The 24,125-nt window shown below is 33.9% G+C and overlaps 1 protein-coding gene across 1 annotated transcript; it reads left to right on the forward strand.

The window, feature by feature from the left end:
• The first annotated feature begins 1,627 nt into the window (after window positions 1-1,627).
• Window positions 1,628-12,751, forward strand: LOC136226254 (GCN5-related N-acetyltransferase 3, chloroplastic). The gene is made up of 4 exons (XM_066014621.1): window positions 1,628-2,208; window positions 3,856-3,914; window positions 6,570-6,626; window positions 12,134-12,751. Exons 1-4 carry the CDS (start codon window positions 1,690-1,692, stop codon window positions 12,234-12,236), a joined length of 738 nt encoding a protein of 245 aa, XP_065870693.1. The 5' UTR covers window positions 1,628-1,689; the 3' UTR covers window positions 12,237-12,751.
• Window positions 12,752-24,125: the final 11,374 nt, after the last annotated feature.

Raw genomic sequence — 24,125 nt, forward strand, 5'->3', positions numbered from 1 at the left:
TATTTCTTGGAGACAAGGGGCCAGAACCACCCCTAATCAGACAAATTTATTAAATACTCTAAGTAAAGTTTTAGGTCAAATACTAAATTTATCAAATATCTAATCAATATCTAATCAAATCACCAATTTAGCACCATAATCTTTAAATTTTATCGAGAGAAAAGAGCCGAAATATTCCTAGTCATGATCGTTTCGACGGTTGGAGGGCACGGACTCCCTGACCCCTATATATGCTCCTATATGTGACCAAACAATAAATCAAGAGTCAAATAATAAAATTTTGGATAAATCGAGTCAAACAGTAAGTTAAGCTTTTTTTGTACAATATTAATCAAAATAAAGTTAGCCAAAAGATGGATTAAACCTTTGAATGATGTTAATTTTAAAAAAAAAATTTAATTTAGATATAGTTAAAATTTATTTCTTTAGAAGATGTTGTTTTTAACCTTAGTTAAAAAAACAGTCTCATTACGGCATTTTATCCACCGTAATGGGTGAAAAAAGCATTTTATTTTACCTCATTACGGCGCTGTTGGCGCCGTAATGAGGCAAAGGCAGGAATCCCTAAGGGATTCCTGCAATCGTTGCAGTGGCATCACGTGATGTATTATCCGTTTATTTTTTGAATTACTCATTCCATCCAATTATTTTTTAATATTTTATATTCTATTTTTTTACTGTGTTATTAATGCACTAAATATTCTTTTTGTTAGTAATGCACTAACTATTTAACCTATACGTTTCAAGCGAATTGTAGATTTAGCCCTAACGTATGAAATTGTACAAACGTTTCCAAGTAAGATCAATTTTAACCATGCGCTACCGCAAATTTGAAAAGATTTGTTTGACTGTTATTTAACCACGTCAGACCTTCTAAACCAGTTTATCGATAAATTGAAGCACTTTCATAGATTTTTTTTTGTAATTATAATAATAACACAGTAAAATATTTTAGATAGTTTCATAAAAACTAAACCGGCTAAATATAAATTAAACACGCTTTTTTTTAATTGTCTAAAATATTTTACTTTGTTATTAATGCACTAAATATTTTTTTTTGTTATTAATGCACTAAAATATAATGATGTCCTTGTGATTAATTTCTTGTGATTAATTTATACGTAACAGGTTTAGTTTTTTGAAACTGTCTAAAATATTTTATTATATTATAGTTACGAAAAAAATGTATGAAACTGATTCAATTTATCGACAAACTGGTTTAGAAGGTCTGACGTGGCTAAATAACAGTCAAACAAATTTTGTTCAAAATTTCGGTAGCGTATGATTAAAATTAATCTTCCTTGGAAACGTTAGTGCTAAATTTGCACAATTTCATACATTAGGGTAAAATCTGCACTTCGCTTGAAAAGTTACGGTTAAATATTTAGAACCTGTTTGGTTCAGCTGTTAGCTAATAGCTATTGCGTTTGTTGTTAGCTGTTTGCAGTTGCAGTAAACTGTTAACTGTTTAATGACTGGTTCAGCTGTTAGCTAATAACCCTTTAAAGAAAATAAATTTCAACTATGTAATAATTTTTATTTTATTTTATTTTATTTTTTTTTTCCCAAACAGAGGTTTACTTCCCAAAAGATTGGGTTCATTTTGTAATTTCCCTAAATAATGTTATCCATTACGAAAACAGACAAACATTTGTCACACCTTCTGCAACCGAGAAAGGGAACGGAAAGATGGAGGTAGGTGCCATGACCACCACGCCGTTGAACGCTTACGGTGGAGGTTATGAAATCAAGAAGATGAAATTAAGATCAATAAACAGAAGGAAACGAGGAATTAAAGTGTTTTCAAACTTAAAATCGACTAGACTTCCCCTTTTCATATCTACAAACCCATCCCTCATAAATCCCGACGACCTAAAAGAGCTCTACACCAGATGTAATCACTCGTGCCATCGATTTCCGGCGGTGGATCGGAACGGGAAGGTAGTAGAAGCGGTTGATTTGAAAAAGCTTCGTGTTGCTCTCTCTCACAGCTCTATTCTCGTCTCCGTCTTCTGCAATTTACGAGATGTAGTTGTTAATGATAAGGAGCGTGAAGTTAGAGAAGGAGACGGTCCGTTGATGGGGTTGGGAGATGTATTGCGGACATTTATGCCTCTGCCACTTGTATCTCCGGCCGACGCCCAATTAGTCGGATTTGGTCGCGCAGTTTCTGATCTCGGATTGACGGCTGCTATCTACGATGTCATGGTAAATTTTTTCCATCTCCAATTGATTTTGCCTTTGTATGATACTAGGAGCTTCTGGCTTGTTGATAAGCGAGTTTGCTCGTTTGCAATGCACCTAAGTTCGCCAAATGTTATCACAATTTACATTCGTGATTCGAATTCGATTCAGCTATATTTCATTAGAATCTTGTTGGATTCGATTTAATTCGCCTCATAATGAGGCGGGTCTAAATGATAACATAATTGGATGTTAATCGGTCACTGATTAAGGAAATATGCTAAAAAAAATCGTGATAGTAATCGGATTCGATTCAGGTGAATCTAAATTGTTGGCCGATTACACCAATTAAAAATATGCTAAAAAGTAGTGATAATAATCAGATTCAATTCAATTCAGCTCTATTTCGTGCCTGAGCATCTAAATTTGACATAATCAGGTGTGAATCGGCTAATTCTGTCGAGTCAGCCTATTACACCAATTAAGGAAATATGCTAAAACAATAGTGATAACAATCTGATTCGATTCAGTTCTATTGCGAGTCGGATATGTAAGCCAATTGTGAATTGGCCGAATTGGGCCGATTACACCAATCAGATTCGATTCAGCTTTATTTCGAGCCGGATCTACAAGCCTAATCGGATGTGACTCGGCCGAGTGGACTGATTCCACTGATTAAGGAAATATGCTAAAAAAATCGTGATAATAACTACTGCAGTAGTTCTAAATTGTAGTTCAGGAAAACTAAAGTCTCTAATAAATGGAGGAACTAAATTAGTGAAAATAACGGATTAGAAATTTTAAAAATAAAATTAATTACGATTAATCCTTAACAAATCAAAACACATAAACATATATGACTTTCCAATTTCAAATCAATAAGCAAGTTTCATTCCATCCGATTCAGACAGCCTCTTTGACACTTTGCTTTGTCATAGTGCAACAACTGACTTTGTTTAATAACTTAGTGGAGATGGAGAGTTTGAGTTTCTGATTCGGTTTCTTTTGCCTTGTCGTCAACTTGATAATGATGGAGTGTAACTAGTTTGAGTTGATAACTTGATAAATAACAATCGGATTAGAGAAGAGTGGATTTAGTAGTTAGTGTTGTTGAAGTTTGTAATGAAGAACGATGAAAAGTCATATATGTTAATGTGTTTTGATTTGTTAAGGATTAATTATAATTAATTTTATTTCTTATTTTTTAAATTTCTGATTGGTTCTTTTCCACTAATTTATTTCATTCCTTCATTGGAGACTTCTAATTTTCCTAAACTACAATTTGAAATCTGCTATAGTAGTTACTATCACGATTTCTTTAGCATATTTCTTGAATATGTGGAATCGGCCAACTCAACCGATTCGGTTGATTCACCACGGATTCCAACTATTCACATCCGATTATGTTATAATTTAGATTCGTCTTATAGATCCGGCTCGAAATGTCACGTATCGCTATTCTATTATAATTTAGATTCGCCTATAGATTCAGGTCGAAGTAGAGTTGCATCAAATCCAATTGCACGATTCGAATTGCGAATCCTGTTTTTTATAGTACTCTTTTATGTCCTCTATAGAAGATGATACACTTTTGTTTGCTTATGCTTATTGCCTTCATCCAGATAGTTAACTCTTCTTTTCTTCATATAATTATGTTTCAGTGCCTCCCAGGTTACACCTTCATTACAAAGGAGGGGAATCGGGAAGATGATAGTTAATAGAATGATAAGGTTAGTCAAGTGCAATTTGTATAAGGAAATAATATTTATGTTATATGTATATACCTTCTTATTTGAATTCAGTGGCGGATCTAGAGGGGGCAGGGGAGCTGTCCCTTCTTGCCGCCTGCCCCTATGATCCCATCACCGTTAAAGGGACATTTCGCCACCCCTTGCCGATTGTTTTGTTAGCTCTCGAATTTTTTTAAAGTGACTTATTGACTCCCTAAATTTGCTTATAGTAATCTATTGTCTTCTGAACTTGAATGAAATGATATAGTTTTTAATTTGTCAAAATGTTTTCTTATTCTGCCATATGAATTTATACGGTTAATCATGTCACTTTAAACTTTAAGTAAGTCGGGGGAGGCTAATAATGAGACACTCTATAAGTTCAGGTGATTATCATCTTTTTGGACCAAGGTCGGAGGCTTTGGATATATTAAGCCTATTATAAACATAATCAAAACAAATTTTATATTGGGATTTAATTAACAGTTTCAGCATACATTAGAGACCTAATTAGTGTTTTTAAGACAAAAAAAAAAATTTAGTAAGATTTTCGCTCCTATATCAAAATTTTATGGGTCCGCCGCTGTTAGAGTTTGTCATGGGTAAATTACATACGTGGTGTACAACTTTTACCCATTTTCACACTTTGGTGTACAACCTTTAATTTTGCACACTAAAGTGTATAACCTTCTGGTGACCTCCCATAAAGTGTACAGTCGGTATTTGTAACCGGTCAACGCAAGTCAACACTGCCACATCAGCAATTTGACTATTCTAAAAGTCAAAAATTGACACAACTATTATGAAATTACTAAAATGCCCTCATCCCCTTACTTACAACTCATATCTCACCTCTTTTCCTTTCTCTCTCTAAGTCCTCTTTCCCTGTAACTCATGTCTATCATTTTTACTTTCTCCCTCTAACTCTCCTCTCTATCTCTCTCTAATTCTCCCTTTCTCTCTCTAACTCACGACATTGACAATAAAAAAGGAATTACACTTGCCAGCAAACTCCCAAACTCGAAAACATGTTCCTAAACTGAGCATCAACATGATTGTTATGAGTGAAATTTATTAACATATCTTCCTTCTTCATTTCTTAATATTACGAGCAATCCCCATCCTTAACCCAAATCTCCCAAGATCCCCAACTTCTTGCCGCAATTATTGTTTCTGCTTGATATTCCCATGTTCTTCCTCTCTATTCTTTTCTGCCTAGTTTTTTGAGCAACTTTTTTTTTTTGGGAAAATAATTGATAAATGATAAGCTAATAGAATGATTATTATCAAGGAGTAATGCAATGGTGAGAAATGCAATACACGCATGAAGTCCTTTTCAATTCCATTGGTCTTAGAAACCATGTTTTATTGGATAAGATCTTAAGAATATTAGATTGATCATATACAATACACAATTTATCATCCTTTTCTTTTTTTTTGTTTTTTGGGAAAATTGGATTCATTTTTCAAGAACCCATTAAATGTTGCTATAATTTGTGGATTTGTTAGAACCAAGAAAAAATCTCCCAACTTTAATCATGCTTTTAATCCTTTTCTTTGGTGAACTTTATTTGAGAGTTTTCTGGCAAGTTTAATGTTTTTTTTTGTCAATGCTCGTGAGTTAGAGAGAGAAAGAGAGAATTAGAGAGAGATGAGAGTTAGAGGGAGAAAGTGAAAATGAGAGAGATGAGAGTTAGAGAGAAAAATGATATTTGACAAAAAAAATAAATAGAGTAGAGAGAAAAAAATGAAGATATAAGGTTGAAAAAGAAGAGAGAGCCCACTTTCATTAAAAAAAAATGGGTTAAAATTGATGATTTGGCATGTTGACTGGGTTGACCGGTCATTTTTACCTGTTGTACACTTTAAAGGGAGGTGACCAGAAGGTTGTACATTTTATTGTGCAAAATTGAAGATTATACACCAAAATGTGAAAATGGGTAAAGGTTGTACACCACGTATGTAATTTACCCAATAATCAATTTTATTTGTATCATACCTCAATTCTACAGAGACTAATACATTAGGAGCCTCCTGAACTTGGCTTTTCCCCTACCTCTCTCTTGATTGGCCCCTCGAACTTACAAAGTGTATGATTAGCCTCCTGAACTTGTTTAAAGTGACATGATTAACTCATTAAGTTCACGTGGTAGGACAAAATTGTTTTTGATAAATTAAAATGTATATCACTTTGAGTAAGTTCAAAGGAACAATGGATTACTGTAAGGAAGTTCAGAGGGTAATACATTACTTCAAATAAATTAAGGTGGTCGATAGATCATTTTAACTAAGTTCAGGAGGTTAACGAGATGCTTTGCAAGTTCCGACCTTTTAAGTTAATATAAGAGAGTTACTGATGCATTAGGCCTTCTACAAATGATAATGTATCTATATCAACATGATCAAATTAGTTGAGTTTGGTGTTTTGTGATGTATTTTAATTAAAGATACCTCCATCTTGTGCATATCAACTATAAAGATTGTTCAGAATAATCTATTGTCATTATTTTGGCTATTCATTTATGTTTGTGGTGGCTGAAGCACAAACATAAATGAAAGGTACCTCCATCTATTGTCATATCAACTTTGGTGATGTATTTTAATTAAAGATACCTCCATCTATTGTCATATCAACTTTGGTGTTTTCTATTCCAGAATGCTTACAAGCAGAGACATATACGATATTTCTGCCCTTTGCTCTGTTAATGAAAGGTACTCTCTCTGGTTTTTTTTTTATCATGTCATTTTAGTTTTTCAATGTACTTTTAACTGTATTTTTTAAAATTTGCCTTTATTTATGTTAGGAGAGAGGTTTTGTATTTTAACACAAATAATCCTAATTAAACCACAAAAATTAAAAAAGAGAATTTTTTTACATAGTGAATAGAAATTTAGGAGAGAAGTATTAAGATTGAGTTAATTATTTTAATGATCTAATTAATATTGCATTGATCTTGATGAAAAACCTTAAACGACATATAACGGAGGGAGTAATTCTAGAGAAGACCCATTAGAAGCCGACAAATGAAGGTTCATTTCCTTTAGGGTAAATAATTTATTAGTCCTCGTCTTTTTCCCTAACACACTGTTTAGTCCCCCTATTTTGAAAAATACATTATAAGGTCTCTATCTTTTGCCAATATTAACCATTTGGTCCTTTTGTCAAGTTTTTTTAGATTTTTAACCGAACATATCTTAGCTTTTGGGACAGCCATAGTAGATACAAAAAGACCATGTTATTCTTTCATTTTTTGTCTGTTTATACCAAATATAATGGTTAAAAATTTAAAAGAAATAGACAAAAGGACCAAATGGTTAATATTAACAAAAGATAGGGATTTTATAATGTGTTTTTCAAAATAGGAGGACCAAACAGTGTGTTAGATAAAAAGTATGAGACTAATAAATTATTTACCTTTTCCTTTGCGCTTGCTTATTCACATGTATTGTGTATCTCTCAAACTCAAGATTCTCTTCTCCTATATTAAGTATAATTGTCAATATATTCCTTGTAATTATATTGGCTTAATACATTCTTAACTCCTTGTATTTGTCCGAAAAAGTCAATTGCTCCCTATACTTTTAAAATATTCAATTTACCCATTGAACTTGTTTAAAGTGACCTATTACCCCTAAAATCCACGTGGTAAAGTAAATAGAGATTTTGGAAAAGTGTGAAATGTGTACACTTTAAGCAAGTTCAGAGGACTAATAGATCACTTTCAAAAAGTTTAGGGGCTAATGATAGCGCGCCCTCTAGCGTAGTGTTTTCTACGATGAAATGTATGTTAAGTGCGTTCTGACTATGGATGTGATCTTTCTAAATGCTCTAAGTTTCCTAGACGTCACTACTTAGAGGCAAGTGTACCCCGTCGTATCAAGTAATAATTCGGTTAAGACCGGATATCGAATCCACGGGATTTATAACTGCAAGTATTAAACGACTCGGTTTTATACGTTATTTAAGCGGTGAATACTTTGGGGTTGATGTGGGAACCAACTACAAACTACTCCTAACTACGGGTGAGGCGAATTTATATAACAAAAATCGCCTGTCCGGATTCCCGATTTTTGCCCCGCGGATTTTGTTCGGTGTTCGCCGGGAGGGTTCCTAGTGGCCTTTCTTGCTGCTGACGGTTCAGATGGGCTACTTGGCGGCTAAGATCCCTGCAAAACACCTCGCTATCGGAAAGACGGGTTAATATATCCTTCAACAAAGACGTGACCGATTGGCCATGTATTGTCGGGAGGTGGAGCGTTCCGATTACCGGGGATGACTTGTGATTGCCCGAGCCCGTTTCCCGATATTCTTGCTCAAAGCCGGATGGGGGCCTCAACACATTATTATTGCCATATGACAAGTTCGGGTGTTGGTACCGAGGCCGCCAACCGCTGTTATTATTATTGTGGTGGTGATAGGAGTTCGGATTAGGATTATACCTTGGATTGCCTCCTACATAACTTACACTCTCGATGTCGCTGGCGAAAGGGCTACCGGCTTGGCAATTGAGTCCGTCGTGGTCTCCACCACAGTGATTGCACATCAAGACCTGTGCACTTTTGTTGAGGCTTAGCTGGGCAATTAACGAGTCAAGTTTCTTATTCATCTCTGCTATGGAACTTTTCGGAGCCTCTTTCTCCACAGCGAACATTTGATGTCGCGACGGTCCGGCAAGCCGATCCTCTTGCCACTGCACGCTTTTTCTCGCGAGCTCGTGAATGAGCTCATAGGCCTCACTTGCTGACTTCCGAAATAGATGCCCACCTGCAACGGAATCAACAGTCGCACGATTAGTGGGGGTTAAACCGTGGTAAAAGGTACTTACCAAGTCGTGCTTTGGGATGTCATGGTGGGGGCAGTTTCGGAGCAACTTCCGGAACCTAGCCCAAGCTGCATGAAGGGCCTCGCATTCCAGTTGCCTAAAAGACGTGATATCAGTCCGTAACTTGACCGTTTTGGACGGTGGGAAATAGTAGGAAAGGAACTCCTTCTCGAGCTCCTCCCATGACGTGATGGATCCCGCCTCCAACGAGTGTAGCCACTCCAACGCCTGTCCTGTTAAAGAAAAAGGAAACAACTTTAGTCTCACAGCCTCAACGGGAACACCATTTTGCCGAGAGGTGTCGGCACACATAAGGAATTTGTCGAGATGTTCGTTGGGGTTCTCATTGAGTTCCCCTCCGAATTGACCGCATTGTTGTATTAGCTGGATCATGCCGGTTTTTATCTCGTACGTGTTGGCCGGTATTGTGGGGGCGACAATTCCGTTACGGTTTTGGGGACGATGCGGAGCAAGGATCTCCATCATCGAACGTGTGTCGTTGCCCCCACGGATGTTGTTCACATGCGGCCTTTGGTTTCCTTCGGGCTGGTTGACCTCGGCGTTGGGGTTTGCCATTTTTCCTCTCCGAAACCTACAAAGAGCACGTTCAATTTCGAAATCAATAGGAACGAGAGGGCAACTTCGAGATCGGGTATGCATAAAAAGAAAATATAATATCAACAAGAAAGAATGATGTTAACAAAAGTATATATAAACAATTTATACAAAAAGAATGCTTAAACTAACAATAAAACGTTTTTGTCTAATATTGCAAGATATTATAATTCCCCGGCAACGGGGCCAAAAACTTGATGGCGCGCCGTCTAGCGTAGTGTTTTCTACGATGAAATGTATGTTAAGTGCGTTCTGACTATGGATGTGATCTTTCTAAATGCTCTATCTTTGCTAGACGTCACTACTTAGGGGCAAGTGTACCCCGTCGTATCAAGTAATAATCCGGTTAAGACCGGGTATCGAATCCACGGGATTTATAACTACAAGTATTAAACGACTCGGTTTTATACGTTATTTAAGCGGTGAATACTTTGGGGTTGATGTGGGAACCAACTACAAACTACTTCTAACTACGGGTGAGGCGAATTTATATAACAAAACTCTATGAAGTGATATGGATGCGATAAGTTATAACTATGACAAATAACGACTTCTAGTGTTTATACGGTTGATGGTTTGCTTTTGCAAAGACGACTACGTGTAGTATAACCGACCCGTGAAGTACTTAGACTACGTGGTTCCTAGTCAAGGCGTGTCTAATGCTTGGGACCAGAAATTAGGGCCCGTAAGTTCCGTGGCTTGTCAATTCCTACGGTTTCCGGTTTGTCACTTCCGGTAAGGCAACACCTATATGAATCCCTAAAGATAGCCCGAATGGCGTCGGAAATCGCGTTCTCCTACACAATAATCAATTATGAATATCAAAACAAGTAACAAACATCAACACATATATAGAAAAGAAGATTATGAATCATAAATTATAAATATGGAGAATGTAAATATGAATTACAACCAAGCCTAGTACATAGGATGAGTTCAAGCTAATTAGCAAGTGAAAAGGGAAGAATCCACTCTCGGAACTAGCTAACCGGACTCAAAGCCGTCTCTTAGGACTTGGATGGTGGAGCTTTCGAGCTTGGTGCACGGAAATGGAGCGGAACTTTGATGGAATGCCGGAATCAACGAACAAGCTCTCAAGATGGAAGAGTTTGGCTATATAAAGCCTAAAAACAAAACCTAAGACTAAGAATTACAAGATGTAAGGTATCTAATGTGTATGGTCTAAAATCTAGTGTCTCAGGTGTCTAAATGAGTGCTAGTCACTCTTATTTATACATCAAGCTGGGGTAAGATTGTAATTCCACAAGGTGCAAGCATGGAGGAACATAATTCTGTGCAGAAATCCCATAATACGCCCCGCGTATGGTGGTGTACGCCCTGCGTGTGTGCCCATTCCGTCAGAAATCTCCTGCATGTGGACTAATTCCAGATCGTGTTGTCTCAAACACGCCCCGCGTAGACTGGGATGCGCCTCGCGTGTTTGAGACTCTGACTTTTTATTGCTTGATTTGGTCCTTTTACGCCGTGCGTAGCTTGAGGCACGCCCCGCGTAAATGAGTCTCTGAACTTTTAATGCTGAAGAATTCCCTCACACGCCCCGCGTGTAAGGTAGTACGCCCCGCGTAGGGATAATTGACTCAAGGAGACCATGCAGTCTGACTTTCAGGATTAGGCTAATCATTTCTGACATGTGTCATACGCCTCGCGTAGGTTGGCATACGCCTCGCGTATGCTGACTAGATTCCACATGATGCTTGTGGATAGGGCAATTATTTCTGACTCCATGTTTCACGCCCCGCGTAAGGAATGAGGCGCCTCGTGTATTGAGTGGATTTTTCACTCATTGCTCGAACCTGAAACACAAATCTCGAGGGCCGAGTTAGCTTGACGTTTTTATTTCCTAAATTAATCAAAAACAAGGAAAATTGACTGAAAGCACGGAATTTATTTTTATTTCGTTATTTCAGGGTGACTTAACTACCTTAAGCCTCGAACCTCTCTTCCCTCTCGACAGGGAACTTAGCTAGATGAATTCTCTCGTACTTGAACTGCTGTAGACAAGAAAGCCCTAGGGAAAAGCGTAGCGTAACGAAGCGCTTCTTCTTCCTTCGGTTAGTTACAGCGTATGTTCTCATATGATATTGAATCTTGTTAAGTTTTTATCTTACTTGACAGGATTAGGCTTATGTCATTCGGATGGGAGGGAATTAAATTTATCAAAGATGTTTTTTCACTTTTCTCTTATTTGCGGTTGAGCGGTAAATAGTATTACTCAGACTATTAGCCGATCGGTAACTCGTCCGATTCAAAACTATGGATTCATGTGTCAACCAGCTCTTGCTCGGAATCAAAACTAGTTGCTTGCCTTTCAAAGGCCGTATACTGGTTGATCTGGTCTTTCCTCTTCCATTTACCTTCCTTATCTTCTGTCTTGCACAACCTATTCTGATGTCGGCGAATCTTATCTCCTCTTTTATCGGGTCGAATTTCCGCTACTTCCTTCTGCACGCGGACAGATGCCTACATAACCTAAACCCTCTTTTTCATTCAAGCGAGTGGGCATCAGACCTCATCTAGTTATCGATAAACTTATTTATTTCTTTTAAAATTAACCCGTAAATCACGCTAAAAGATAGGGGTAAAATACCCCTATCAGCTAATAGGTAGCTTTACGAGATTCAATTGGTCACTTTAAGCAAGTTCAAGAGTAAACAGGTAAAGATTATTAAGCCTATTTTATTCGTGTTAATGCTCATGTGTCTGTGTAGATGAAAACCAGAGCAGAGATTGTAATGCTGAGGTGTTTGATATTTTTGTTAGGTTATTCTTCAAAGCATGTGGTTTCGGAGATGACATATTGGGTTCCACTACAATGATGTATACAAGAACTGCTCCAACTAATTCGGATTTTTGCTCGGAATAAATGCTCCAAAGGCGCGTTATTCTTTTCAAATGGCTCAGTTAAAGATTATTCTCCAAATAGTTCTGGCTTAATTAAGGTGACTTCAAAACTGTAAAGAAATCGGATTTAAAAACTGTAAAGAAATCGGATGATCATCCGACTTTTTTAAGACCTGCGTAACCCAAGCATTAAGAAAAAGAAATAGTTGATGGGTTATATGTTTGTTTTCTTTACAATTTTTCAGTTCCTTAGTCTAGGCAGTCAGTATTGGTGAGCAGGAGAGAGAACTAGAGAATAAGGTCTTTGTCCATGAATCTTTTATTTTAAAAAAAAAAAAAAAAGGCGGCCCGGTCGCACTACGCGTCCCTGCTGAGCGAGGGTCCGGGGAGGGGTCCCACCACAAGGGTGTACTGAGAGCGAGTCTTGGCGCAACGGTAAACGTTGTTGTCGCGTGACCAAGAGGTCATGGGTTCGAGTCTTAGGAGCGACCTCTTGCCAAATAAATTGGCAAAAAAAAAAAAAAAAATTAAATACAATGAAGTCGGATAAAGTTCATACGACTTTTTTGCAACAGGAAGTCGGATGAAGTTCATCTGACTTTTTTGCAACGGGAATCCGACTTCCTTGTTAGAAATCGTAACCCGAGTTTAATGTTTGGGTTACATTAGGCATAAAGAAATTGGACAAACTTCGTTTGAATTTTTACAGTTTGGAAGTCGGACAAACTTGGTGAAAAGCTAGCATTATCCAGAGAATAATGTTTGATCGGGCCATTTGAAAGGAATAATACTGCAAACGAGCATTATTCTGAGAAAAAATCCAACTAATTCCGAAGGTGAGCAAATGGTTAAACATGCAGGTCAAAAACTTCTATTAGTTCCATCACTCAGGATTCCATCTGAACCGTAGTAAGAGTTCTGTACAAGTATGGTTTAAACTGAAATGCTAACAATGGAAATGAAACGAAATTCAGTAGTTTACATTAAATTACGCAATTACTGATTGGAACAGCATCTAACTCGGAGGCTGAACTTTTGATCTAATGAGAACGATTACAGCTTTTCAGTCACCTTTGATCCGTTTCCAGTAACGGATTCAAGATGCATTAACAGGAGGTGTTTGTGGCGGTCTTTTGTGATTTATGGGTCTAAATTGATATCTTTCAGGTGTGTTTATATAAAAATAAATTGAAGCCGTGTACAGTTTTCATGGAATTCAGTAGTTTACATTAAATTACGCAATTACTGATTGGAACAGCATCTAACTCGGAGGCTGAACTTTTGATCTAATGAGAACGATTACAGCTTTTCAGTCACCTTTGATCCGTTTCCAGTAACGGATTCAAGATGCATTAACAGGAGGTGTTTGTGGCGGTCTTTTGTGATTTATGGGTCTAAATTGATATCTTTCAGGTGTGTTTATATAAAAATAAATTGAAGCCGTGTACAGTTTTCATGGAATTTTCGACGTTTTCCGGCGATCTGTGGATACTCAAACCCCCTGATCCGACTATGTTGGCTTCCTTATAGCTTGTAGATCAAACTTGTGTCAATATTCTTTTAGAAAAAGAAGAAAAAACCACGTGCCAATATTGTTTCTGTACAAATTGCTTACTTGCACAAAAATTATCCTTCGTCTTGATTCTTTATTGATTGAAGAGCTGGTGAAGATTGTGCTCTCTCAAGTTGAAAATTTCAGAGGATCAAACTGGCCGGTGGTTCGACCGGTTGGATCACGAACTGATCATGTATTCTGTCCGATTATATATATTCAGGGTCAGAAATATCAAACCGGCAAATTGGGATGACAAAGCAAGAAAATAATATTTTTGGGAAACTTGAAACTAAAGAGAAGAGTATTAGCAGATGAAAAAAATGAGGAACAGCAACCTATATTGCTGGAAGAGAGAGGGGAGTAATCAAGACAAAAGAAAGGAAAAAAAGACCTATAAAATATTTATGAGGGTTTAATAATCATTTGCTCTTAAACTTATCCAAAAAAAATTAATTCTCAAGCTAATACGTTAAGACCTGCAAAAGTTCAAGCTTATTAAGACACGCAAATATCTTTTGGGCTTGTAAAGTGTACAACATGTATCTATATCACTATGTGATGCAATTAAATCAATAAATGAGCTTGTAAGAAATCGAACGCTAGACCATTTAGTTAAACTGATATGTTATGGAACCATTTAGACTAAAAGTTCGAGTTGATAATTAAGGTTAAATCATATATCTTATATTAAAATCTGTGTGGTGATTAAATAGCGCAAATGAAAAGAGGTACCAAGAAGGGCACAAAGAAAGAGATGGGCTTGTTGAGTTGTTGCTGACATTAAGTAATGTTTTGGGCCTACTTCCAATATAATGTTAAAGCCCAACTTTTATCATGAATATAATTTGATTGGGTAATTGATTATATATTTTCTTTTAATAAATAATTGATTATATATTTTCTTTGAAAAAAAATTGCTTATATTTATTTTTTTGGTAGGAATTGTTTATATATATATATATATATATATATATATTATGACATCATCCGATTCACTATTGGTTGAATCAATTATCTGTCCGGTCCAGTTTCCTAAATATTATTTTAATTAGACAATTAATTATAAAATTTTAATGGTGTAAGATTTATTTGTTAAATTTCACAAATTAATTAATTATTTATCAAATAATTAATTTTAACTTCGAAATTAATCGAAAATCACGTCTGAAGTAAATGTGGAAATTATTAGGTTCGCGAGTGTCAATTTCGGGTTAGTTTTAATTCAATACAAAAACTTTTGCATCATAACAGGGTTAGTATTGATTTCATATTGTGGTTTAGGATTTATATATATGTATGTGTATTAATGATGACTTCTAAAATTATAGGAGGATATGGTAATATTTTAAAATATTTTATCATTTTTGGATTAATACGAATTAACATTAACTAATTAGGTAATGAACTACAGTGACTCGGTAAGCTCTTCGACGCCTTGGGTCCTTCGAGTATCGTCCCTGTGCGGGGAGCGGTCCCTGCGGATACTCCGACGATCAAGAAAGTTAGTTATTCAAAGGTGTTAGCTAAGCATTTATTCGAAGAACCAATGTGAGAGCGTCCCCTTTACCTTAATTCAATGAGCGTATTTATAGGCCTCTGTTAGTGGGCCTGGACTTCCACCAGTACTCCTAGTGGGTTTAAATGGGCTTGTTTCATATACCTTATCATTAACTATCTAAAAATATGCTAATATCATATTGGAGATGTCATCTAATGTGTTTATCATTGTTAGAGAAAACCTCGTATCAAAACGAAATATTTAGTTTGCGTAAATAAATTGACAACAAAATAAAAGAGAACAATAAAATAATGACATAGAGATTTACGTGATTCGGCAGTATGCCTACTCCATGAGCGAAGGAGACTGAAACAAATAACCCCTCAAATAGGTTAATATTTGTGATTTTGAGAGTTTTTTTTCGTTTCGTTAATATATCAATAGATTAATTAGATGTAGCAACCAATATCTAGGACATCTTCTATTTCTGAATTAATATTATGTTGAATGTTTTTGGGGGTTTTAGGGCTTATTTGTACCAAATAAGCAAGTTGGATATTAGGGGTCAGTTGCAGTTTTTGGACAACTTGGAGGTTGTGGATGTATTAGGCCCTTTTTTTTTTATTCTTTTGAAAAAATTTGAGAGTGAAGAGAGAAAACTTTGGACGTGGGTAACCAGGGCCGGCCCTTAACCTAGGTAGGAAGTGTGCTGGCCTAGAGCACAGTGCTGGAGGGGCCAAAAAAAAAATCTAGGTATATATATTATGAAATTGTTAAAGGAGCCCTTATTTTTTATTTCATCGGAAGCTTATAAATTGTTAGAACTAGCTCTATAAGTAGCATTGTATTTGATTTTTATTATGGTAATTTTTTTGAGAGAAATTTTATTATGGCGATTAAATGAAGAGGGTTGTGACTTTTTCAAAATTGGAAGTTGCTTATATATTATGTAGGCTACTTTTTCTCACCATTAACATTTTTCTAACCGTAATATTGACGAGTGCAAGGTTTGGAGGAATGTTTATTAATAGTTGATTGATAACGACATGTTACATTATCCTAATAAAGACATAGAGTGATTACAGTAAGTGCGGCTGGTTAGTGTGCAGATGCTTCTAAAGATAATGGTACATTCAGGAGATATCCAGGTGTTGTTTGTCTTGAATTATGAAATGTGAACTTATCTGAACTGAAAGTGTAAACTCGCGAACCTCCTCAATTCAAGGGTGTATGTTTTTTCCCTGTGGATTGCTTCTTAATAATATGTTTTTCCTCGTGACTATTTTGAGTCGTTTGACATTTGTTGAGTTATTTTTTTACTTCTTTTAAAGATGCCTTATGTGCATGTGGCTATGAGGGCACGTGCTCACGAAAATATGTTTAACATTATTTATTACTAAAAATGGATTTACAACATACAGGTTTGCGTCTGCGTGTTCATAGAGATATTATTGGCATTACAATAATTTGTTAAGACATGGTTCTAAATCGAGAACTGGCTTTAAATTAGTGAGTGTTTGTATTAGTAAGGACATAGTCAAAATACCATTCTCATTCAAGAAGTGGTTTTTAATCCGATAATAAATTTGTCCATCTTTTTGTAGTTCTATAATTAAACAAAAAAAAACAATATGTTACAAACTTAAATTAACAAGTTAAAAAACTGACTACATTAAATCCCCAAATCAAAAACCGCAAATATAAATCCCTCTAAATCAAAACACTAAATTAAAAAATCTAAATTAAATCCCCATTTAAAACTCCTAAATTAAAACAAAGTAACTTAAATTAACAAGATTAATTTTACAAATTAAAAAAACTAAAACAAAATAAATCGAATTTAATTTAAAGGCTTAATACATCATTTTTCCCATTGAACTTATCCAAAAAGATTGATTGATCCCGGAATTTTTAAAAAGTTCAATAGCCTCTTCAACTTGCATAAAATTTCCAGTTAGCTATTCCATAAAATATAATCAATTAAGCACACGGTTGCAAAAAAAAAGTAAGTTAAATGCGAAAGATGTATTGCACGTATCATACAAAACAGTAAAATGAATAAGGCCGGGTATACGGTTTTAATATTAGAGAAGATAAGTTTTATAGTTGAGCAGATAAGAACTTCATTCTTAATCTATTATGTGAACTATGTAATAACATTCTAAGGTGTCGTGCGACACATCTTCTGCATGCAGAATTTTTATGCAACTGAATGATTAATTGATTACATTTTATGCAAGTTCAGAGGGTTAATTGAACATTTTATACAAGTTGAAGAGATTTCGGAATACTTTAAAAGTTCAGAAAGTCAGTCAAACTTTTTGGATAAGTTCAGATCAGAGAAAAAGATAAAAAGGAAACATTACATAAATGTGATGGCGCCTGACGGCAGCCCGGTACGAGAAAAAGTAGTGGCCGACCGGAGTTTGATTTTTAGGATAAGGGGCCAATTAAAATAATAAGTGTCCATCCCGTTTTGGACTGGGCTAGAGCACTTCTCCTTCTCGATAAAAAAGGAGATTAGAGTTGATCCTAAGGGTGTGTATCGGTTTAAAATTGAACCGAACCGAAAAAACCGAATACAGAAATAATCAAAATAATTGACGCCGACATCTAATCGAATAATAAATGAAACCGAACCGAAATATTTAGTTTGGTTTTAAATCAAATTAAGTTAAAATAATAAATAAAAATCATTATATTTTCTCATTAAATTTACCTCAATAACAAAATAAATTAAAATACTTTCAAAATATATCTATATTGGGTTATTATCTCAACAATTAAAAAAAATTAAACTTGTAAAATCAAATATATGTGTTTATACATATAAAAATGTAAAATATGCATGTGTGTAATTCGGTACGGTTCGATTTTTTTACATTTTGTCATACCGAACCATATATCAAAATACATTTAAAATTAAAACTGATGCCGATCGAACCGAACCGATACATACCATTAGTTGAACCCCTTCTATGTCGAGAAGAGGGGGCTAATTTCTCGAGAGTATAATTGCGTTCTTATATTTCAAAACTTCATATTATGGCTTCAGAACATTACATTTTATTACAATAATAATTTTTTTTAACGTCAAATTTTCTATGGAATCATCATCTTTTTTGTTTTCCAAATCGCAATTAATAGATATTTCTAACTCTAAACAACCACTTTTTCCCTTATAACCAAACAATATCTAAATGATCTTAAAATAAAAATTCAATAATTAAAACTTCTGAAAATATTATTTCTATTAGTTCTATAATGAAAAAAGTTACTATTACTATTGGAATGATCATATTATTGATCAACATTAAAAATGACCATTACGTTAATAAATGTAAATCTAGGATTATAATATTTGGTTTGAAAGTTCAAGAGTCGTAATAAAAGTAAATTCAAATTTCAAAGGTCATGTATATAATTTACCCTAAAAATAAAATAGCCTAACGAGTAAAGTCAAATAAGATAATGACTCTTTTAATAAAAAAAATTAAAAATTTGAAAATTTTGTCAACCACAAATACAGATCTGCAAAAAAAAAAAAAAAAAAAACCATAAGACATTTTCTTCTATTCTTTTTAGACCTTTAAAGTCTTTTAACATATTTCAAGGGTTAATTATATCGTTTTAGGCAAGTTTAGACAGTAAACTTGACAATATTTAGATTTAGGGACCAATCAAAGTTTTTAAATAAGTTGATGGATGCCTAAGGAGAAATTTTACAGTACTCCTGGAGTAATACTTCCGACTAATGAATTCACGACACATGCATATATAATTTTTCTTATGTTTATGTAGTTGGATTTAAAACGATTTTCATTAGTCGGAAGTATTACTCCAGAAATACTGTAAAATTTCCCATGCCTAAGATATTTATCAAGACTATGAACGGGTTCTTGTAGCGCGCATATTCTTGCCATTGTGTTGGAGTAATCCTTTCAATTATGCTTAAGTATAAGAATTTAATCTCCACAAAAGTAAAGGGAAATTACATCCATGGCCCATGAAATTTGCATTTATTTTAATTATGGCTTCTACATTTCAAAACCTAACATTACAACTCTAGAATTTACATTTTACTAACATAATGAGTCATTTAATGTTAACAACATCAAATTCAATTAAAGTCATATATAAACAAATTTGTAATGAAACCACCATTTTTAATTCTCCAAGTCCTTTTTAGATATTTTTCTTTTTAAACAACCACTTTCTCTATTATAATCAAATAATATTTAAATGACCTCAAAATAAGAATTAAGAATTAAAGTTCTTGAGAATACCGTTTTCACTAATTCTATAATGAAGGTTTACTTGTTATTGGAGTTACCGTATGGATTAACATTAAACGACATCATTATATTAGTAAAAGGGATAAGGTGTAAAAAAATACTCTTAAAATTTACAGCTAGAAGCAATATTTTACTTAGAGTCTGTTTACGTTGTAATGTAATGTAATATAATCAAAGTTGTAATGTAATCATGATTCCAATTCCATTACATTACACATTTGATTACATTACAACTTTGATTATATTACATTACATTACAACGTAAACAGACTCTAAGTAAAATATTGCTTCTAGCTGTAAATTTTAAGAGTATTTTTTTACACCTTATCCCTTTTACTAATATAATGATTCGTTTAATGTTAATCCATACGTTGTAATGTAATGTAATTGGAATCATGATTACATTACCATGTTTGGTTCGCAAATCTTAATAAAATTCATAAAATACTCTTAAAATTCACAGCTAGAAGCAATATTTTACTTAGAGTCTGTTTACGTTGTAATGTAATGTAATATAATCAAAGTTGTAATGTAATCAAATGTGTAATGTAATGGAATTGGAATCATGATTACATTACCATGTTTGGTTGGCAAATCTTAATAAAATTCATAAAATGCAATTATCACTACAATACGTGTGTTTATATTAGTTAAATACAGTTTTCATGTTTTTTTTTTGCATTTTTCGGATTTTCATGTTTGTTTCAAATTAATTTTTCATTTTTCGTTGTTTTTCTCATGTTTTTTTCCTTTTTTTTCATTTCACATTTTTTCGTGTTTTTTTCTCGTTTTACCATTTTCGTGTTTTTCATTTTTTGTTTCTCGTTTTCAAGTTTTTTCATTTTTTTTTTGTATTTTTTTCTTGTTTTCGGTTTTTCACATTTTTTCGTGTTTTTTCTTGTTTTAACATTTTCGTGTTTTCCATTTTTTTCGTCTTCATGTTTTTTCGTTTTTTGCATTTTTTTATCGTTTTCGGGTTTTTTCACATTTTTGCATTTTTTTGGTTTTTATGTTTTCGTGTTTTTTTCGTATTTTGCCATTAGTAATAAAAAATACAAGGGCTAATCGTAATGAGGATTCATGTCTATTTTGGTTGTAATACCCATTACATAAATTTGTGAAGAAAATTTGAATGATGTAATGGTGATTCCATTACGACAAAAATGATACAACTAACCAAACATGATAATAAACCTCAATTGTAATGGTCATTCCATTACAACATCTATTACAACGTACCAAACGAGGCCTTAATATCTAAAATGGTCCAATTTTACCTCTAACGCTAGCAGCAAAAAGTAATTTTACCTCTAACGTTGTCAAGTTAGGTCAATTTGAGAAATAAGTCATCAAACTGTCTTCTTGATTATGAATCTTGTCATATACACTTCACATATGAGTCATTTTATCAATCATTACTGACATATCATAATGATGTTTTTTTTATGTGTAATTTCATGTTCTATCATCATTCTTGTTAGTACGTACATATCATTTACACAGAATTAGAGTTTCGCTGTAATTAATATTCTCTATTCTTATCTTGTATCTTTAGTTGTTAGACTCAGTATAAATTTAGGTTTTTTCACTATATATATATTCATACTTTTTGTAACCCTAATTAATAAGCCAAATACAATTATTCAATTACTTTTCTCAATATTTACATGATATCAGAGACCGTAGTTAACCCAATCTTTGGTCTAAACCTCCATCATTCTGGTCATTCCATATGGTTTGAAGTCGCACATTTTATGTTAATTAAAAAAAAAAACTCTACATTAAACAATTCCTTACACCAACTGAACTAATTAGGCGTAATTTTTGTATTTGTTTCTATTTTTATTAGTGAGCTGTTAAATACCACCCCCTAATTACTTATTACCGCCTCCATTTGGACTTTTTTACCCTTCTCATAATTTTGATAAAAAAACTGAAAATTCTTTCTCCAAAATCATAAACCCGAGCAACAATAATTGAAATTATGAAAATAAAAAATCGGAACCCCGAAAATGGATGATTACGAGTCAGAAACATTAAAATTTATATTTTTTTTATCAAAGAACTCATGAAAATAATACATATTTTTCATGACGCTTTTGCATTTTTCGTCACAAAAAATTAAACGATTTAGTATTTTTCGTCACTAAATTTTTTACGATTTTGCACATTTCAAATTTGGCCTAAACGGGTACCGCATCCGTTCAACCCATGGTGGGAACGGATGCCGCATCCGTTCGGTCCATGGCGGGAACGGATGCGGCATTCGTTTCCACCATGGGCCGAACGGATGCAAAGGGCAAAATTGTCCAACTAGAGGCAGTGATAAGTAATTTGGGACGGTAAATAAGAAAACCCTTTTATAAGTACAATATACAAATACATTTTTTGGACCCATTATTTTTATGGGCCCTAGATGAACGCCCCTCCAATCATAGCCCAGAGCCGACCATGTCTATTAGTGTATAAAATTGTTTAAATGATGTACATTTCAATTTCTACAAATCTATAAAAAAAAAATTCAAAATTTTAATAATAAAAGTCGAATTTATGATTCTAAATCTTCCAAGCAAATTAATTTTCTATTTTTTAAGACATTTAGAGCCTATTAATAAATTTAGGGTTTTAATTAGGGACCAATCAGAACTTTTTGCACAAGCTGAGGGAGCATATATTCTTGGCATCTTTTTTTGTCTTGGAGTAATCCTTTAATTATGCTTAAGTATAAGAATTTAATCTCCACAAAAGTAAAGGGAAAATTACATCTATGGCCCATAAACTTTGCATTTATTTCACTATGGCTTTTAATTTCAAAATCTAATATTATAGCTCTTGAACTTTATATATTATTAACATAATGGTTTATTTTAACGTTGCCAGATTCAATTAAAGTCGTTTGGAATTAAATTTCCCTACAAAACCACCGTTCTTTATTTTTCAAATCCCAATTTTTGAATATTTTGCTTCAAACAATTTATTTCTCAGTGCTAATAAAACAACACCTAAACAACCTCAAAATCAAATAATTCAAAAATTAAGATTATTCAGAATATCATTTCTATCAATTCTATAATGACGCGGCATCCAGTCAACGACATGTGAGGAGATGAGCAGGGCCGGTCTAGGGCCCATGGTTGGAGGGGATCTAAAAAAAAATTTTAGAGTTATAAATAAATATTTTATGTTTTAAGTATAATAAATAAATTCAAAGTAACAGAATGGTATTACCTTGTTCTCCAACTAAAGAGGACATGAGTTTGATTCTCACTTTTGTAATTTTTTTTAATATATAAATGATATATATACGGCTAGTTAAGGGTAAGAAGGCAAGTTTCATTTTATTACCTTAATTCAATTAAATTTGAAAGTTAAAAATTAATTTATGTAATGATATGAATAAAAATCAATTTAAAATTTAATATTTCCTACAGGGGCCCTAAATTATAAATTTTATATTAAAGGGGCCCTTATTGCTTATTTTACCTAGTACCCCTAAATTGTCAGGACCGACCCTAGAGATAAGTGGTGGACGAAGTCGGGTCAAAGGGGCAACACACCAAGACAAAGAGAAGACCTTTTTGTTGAAAAATAAATCCACACGCCGTGTGGATCCAATGCTGAACTCCTGATTCTCATTTTGGAAAATCACACGTCGTGTGAACTTCCAAAATCACTAGCTCAATTTCGAATTAAAAAAACCCCACACGCGGTGTAGTAAATGCTTTATAAAATCAATGTTGCCCCTTACTCCAACTCCTTTCTAATTATAATTTTTCCGTTCATTATTTACAACTCATGTCACCCTTTATTTACAACTCATGCCACTCATTTACATCTATCCCATTTTACCCTTTAAGCTTAATTATATGCATTTGCCATGTAATTTCATCTTTATGTTTAGAGATTATATAAATTAATCTATTTCATTTGTAATGTTTAACTGTTTATAAATCAACTTATTATCTTTCTCTTTGAGAAGTATTAGGGTTCATCCTTTTATCAATATAAATCTTTGAATCCTACAAGTTTTAGCTCGTAAATCTAGCTAGAGAAGAAACTCTTTGTTGATTTAAGATCAAAATCAACGCTTTCGTCATTAATTCGTATCATATAATGAAGAGTTACTTGTTATTGGAGTGATGTTAGTAAATATAGAATTTAGAGACCATAATATTAAATTTTGAAGTTCAGTATCATAATAAAAAGGCTTAGTACATACGTAGCCCTTTGAACTTGTCATTTTTTTTCATTTTACCCCCCTAAACTTAAGGGACAATCTATTGATCCCTAAACTTCCAAAAAGTCATCCAATTTACCCTTCCTTTCCGACGTGGCGCTTGGATTATTGCAGCTTTGTATTTTGGCAGGTCAGCGCCACGTCGGAGAAAAAGGGTAAATTGGGTGGTTTTTTGGAAGTTTAGAGGGTCAATAAGTTGTCCCTTAAATTTAGGAGGTAAGAGCATCTCCAACAGGCTCTTAGTTCACTCCCTAAAAATAATATAAAAAATTGACTCTTAGTGATTTAAGAGTTACTAATACATATCATCTCTAACAATACTCTTT

The sequence above is a fragment of the Euphorbia lathyris genome, chromosome 4, assembly GCF_963576675.1.
Source record: "Euphorbia lathyris chromosome 4, ddEupLath1.1, whole genome shotgun sequence".
Classification (NCBI taxonomy): domain Eukaryota; kingdom Viridiplantae; phylum Streptophyta; class Magnoliopsida; order Malpighiales; family Euphorbiaceae; genus Euphorbia; species Euphorbia lathyris.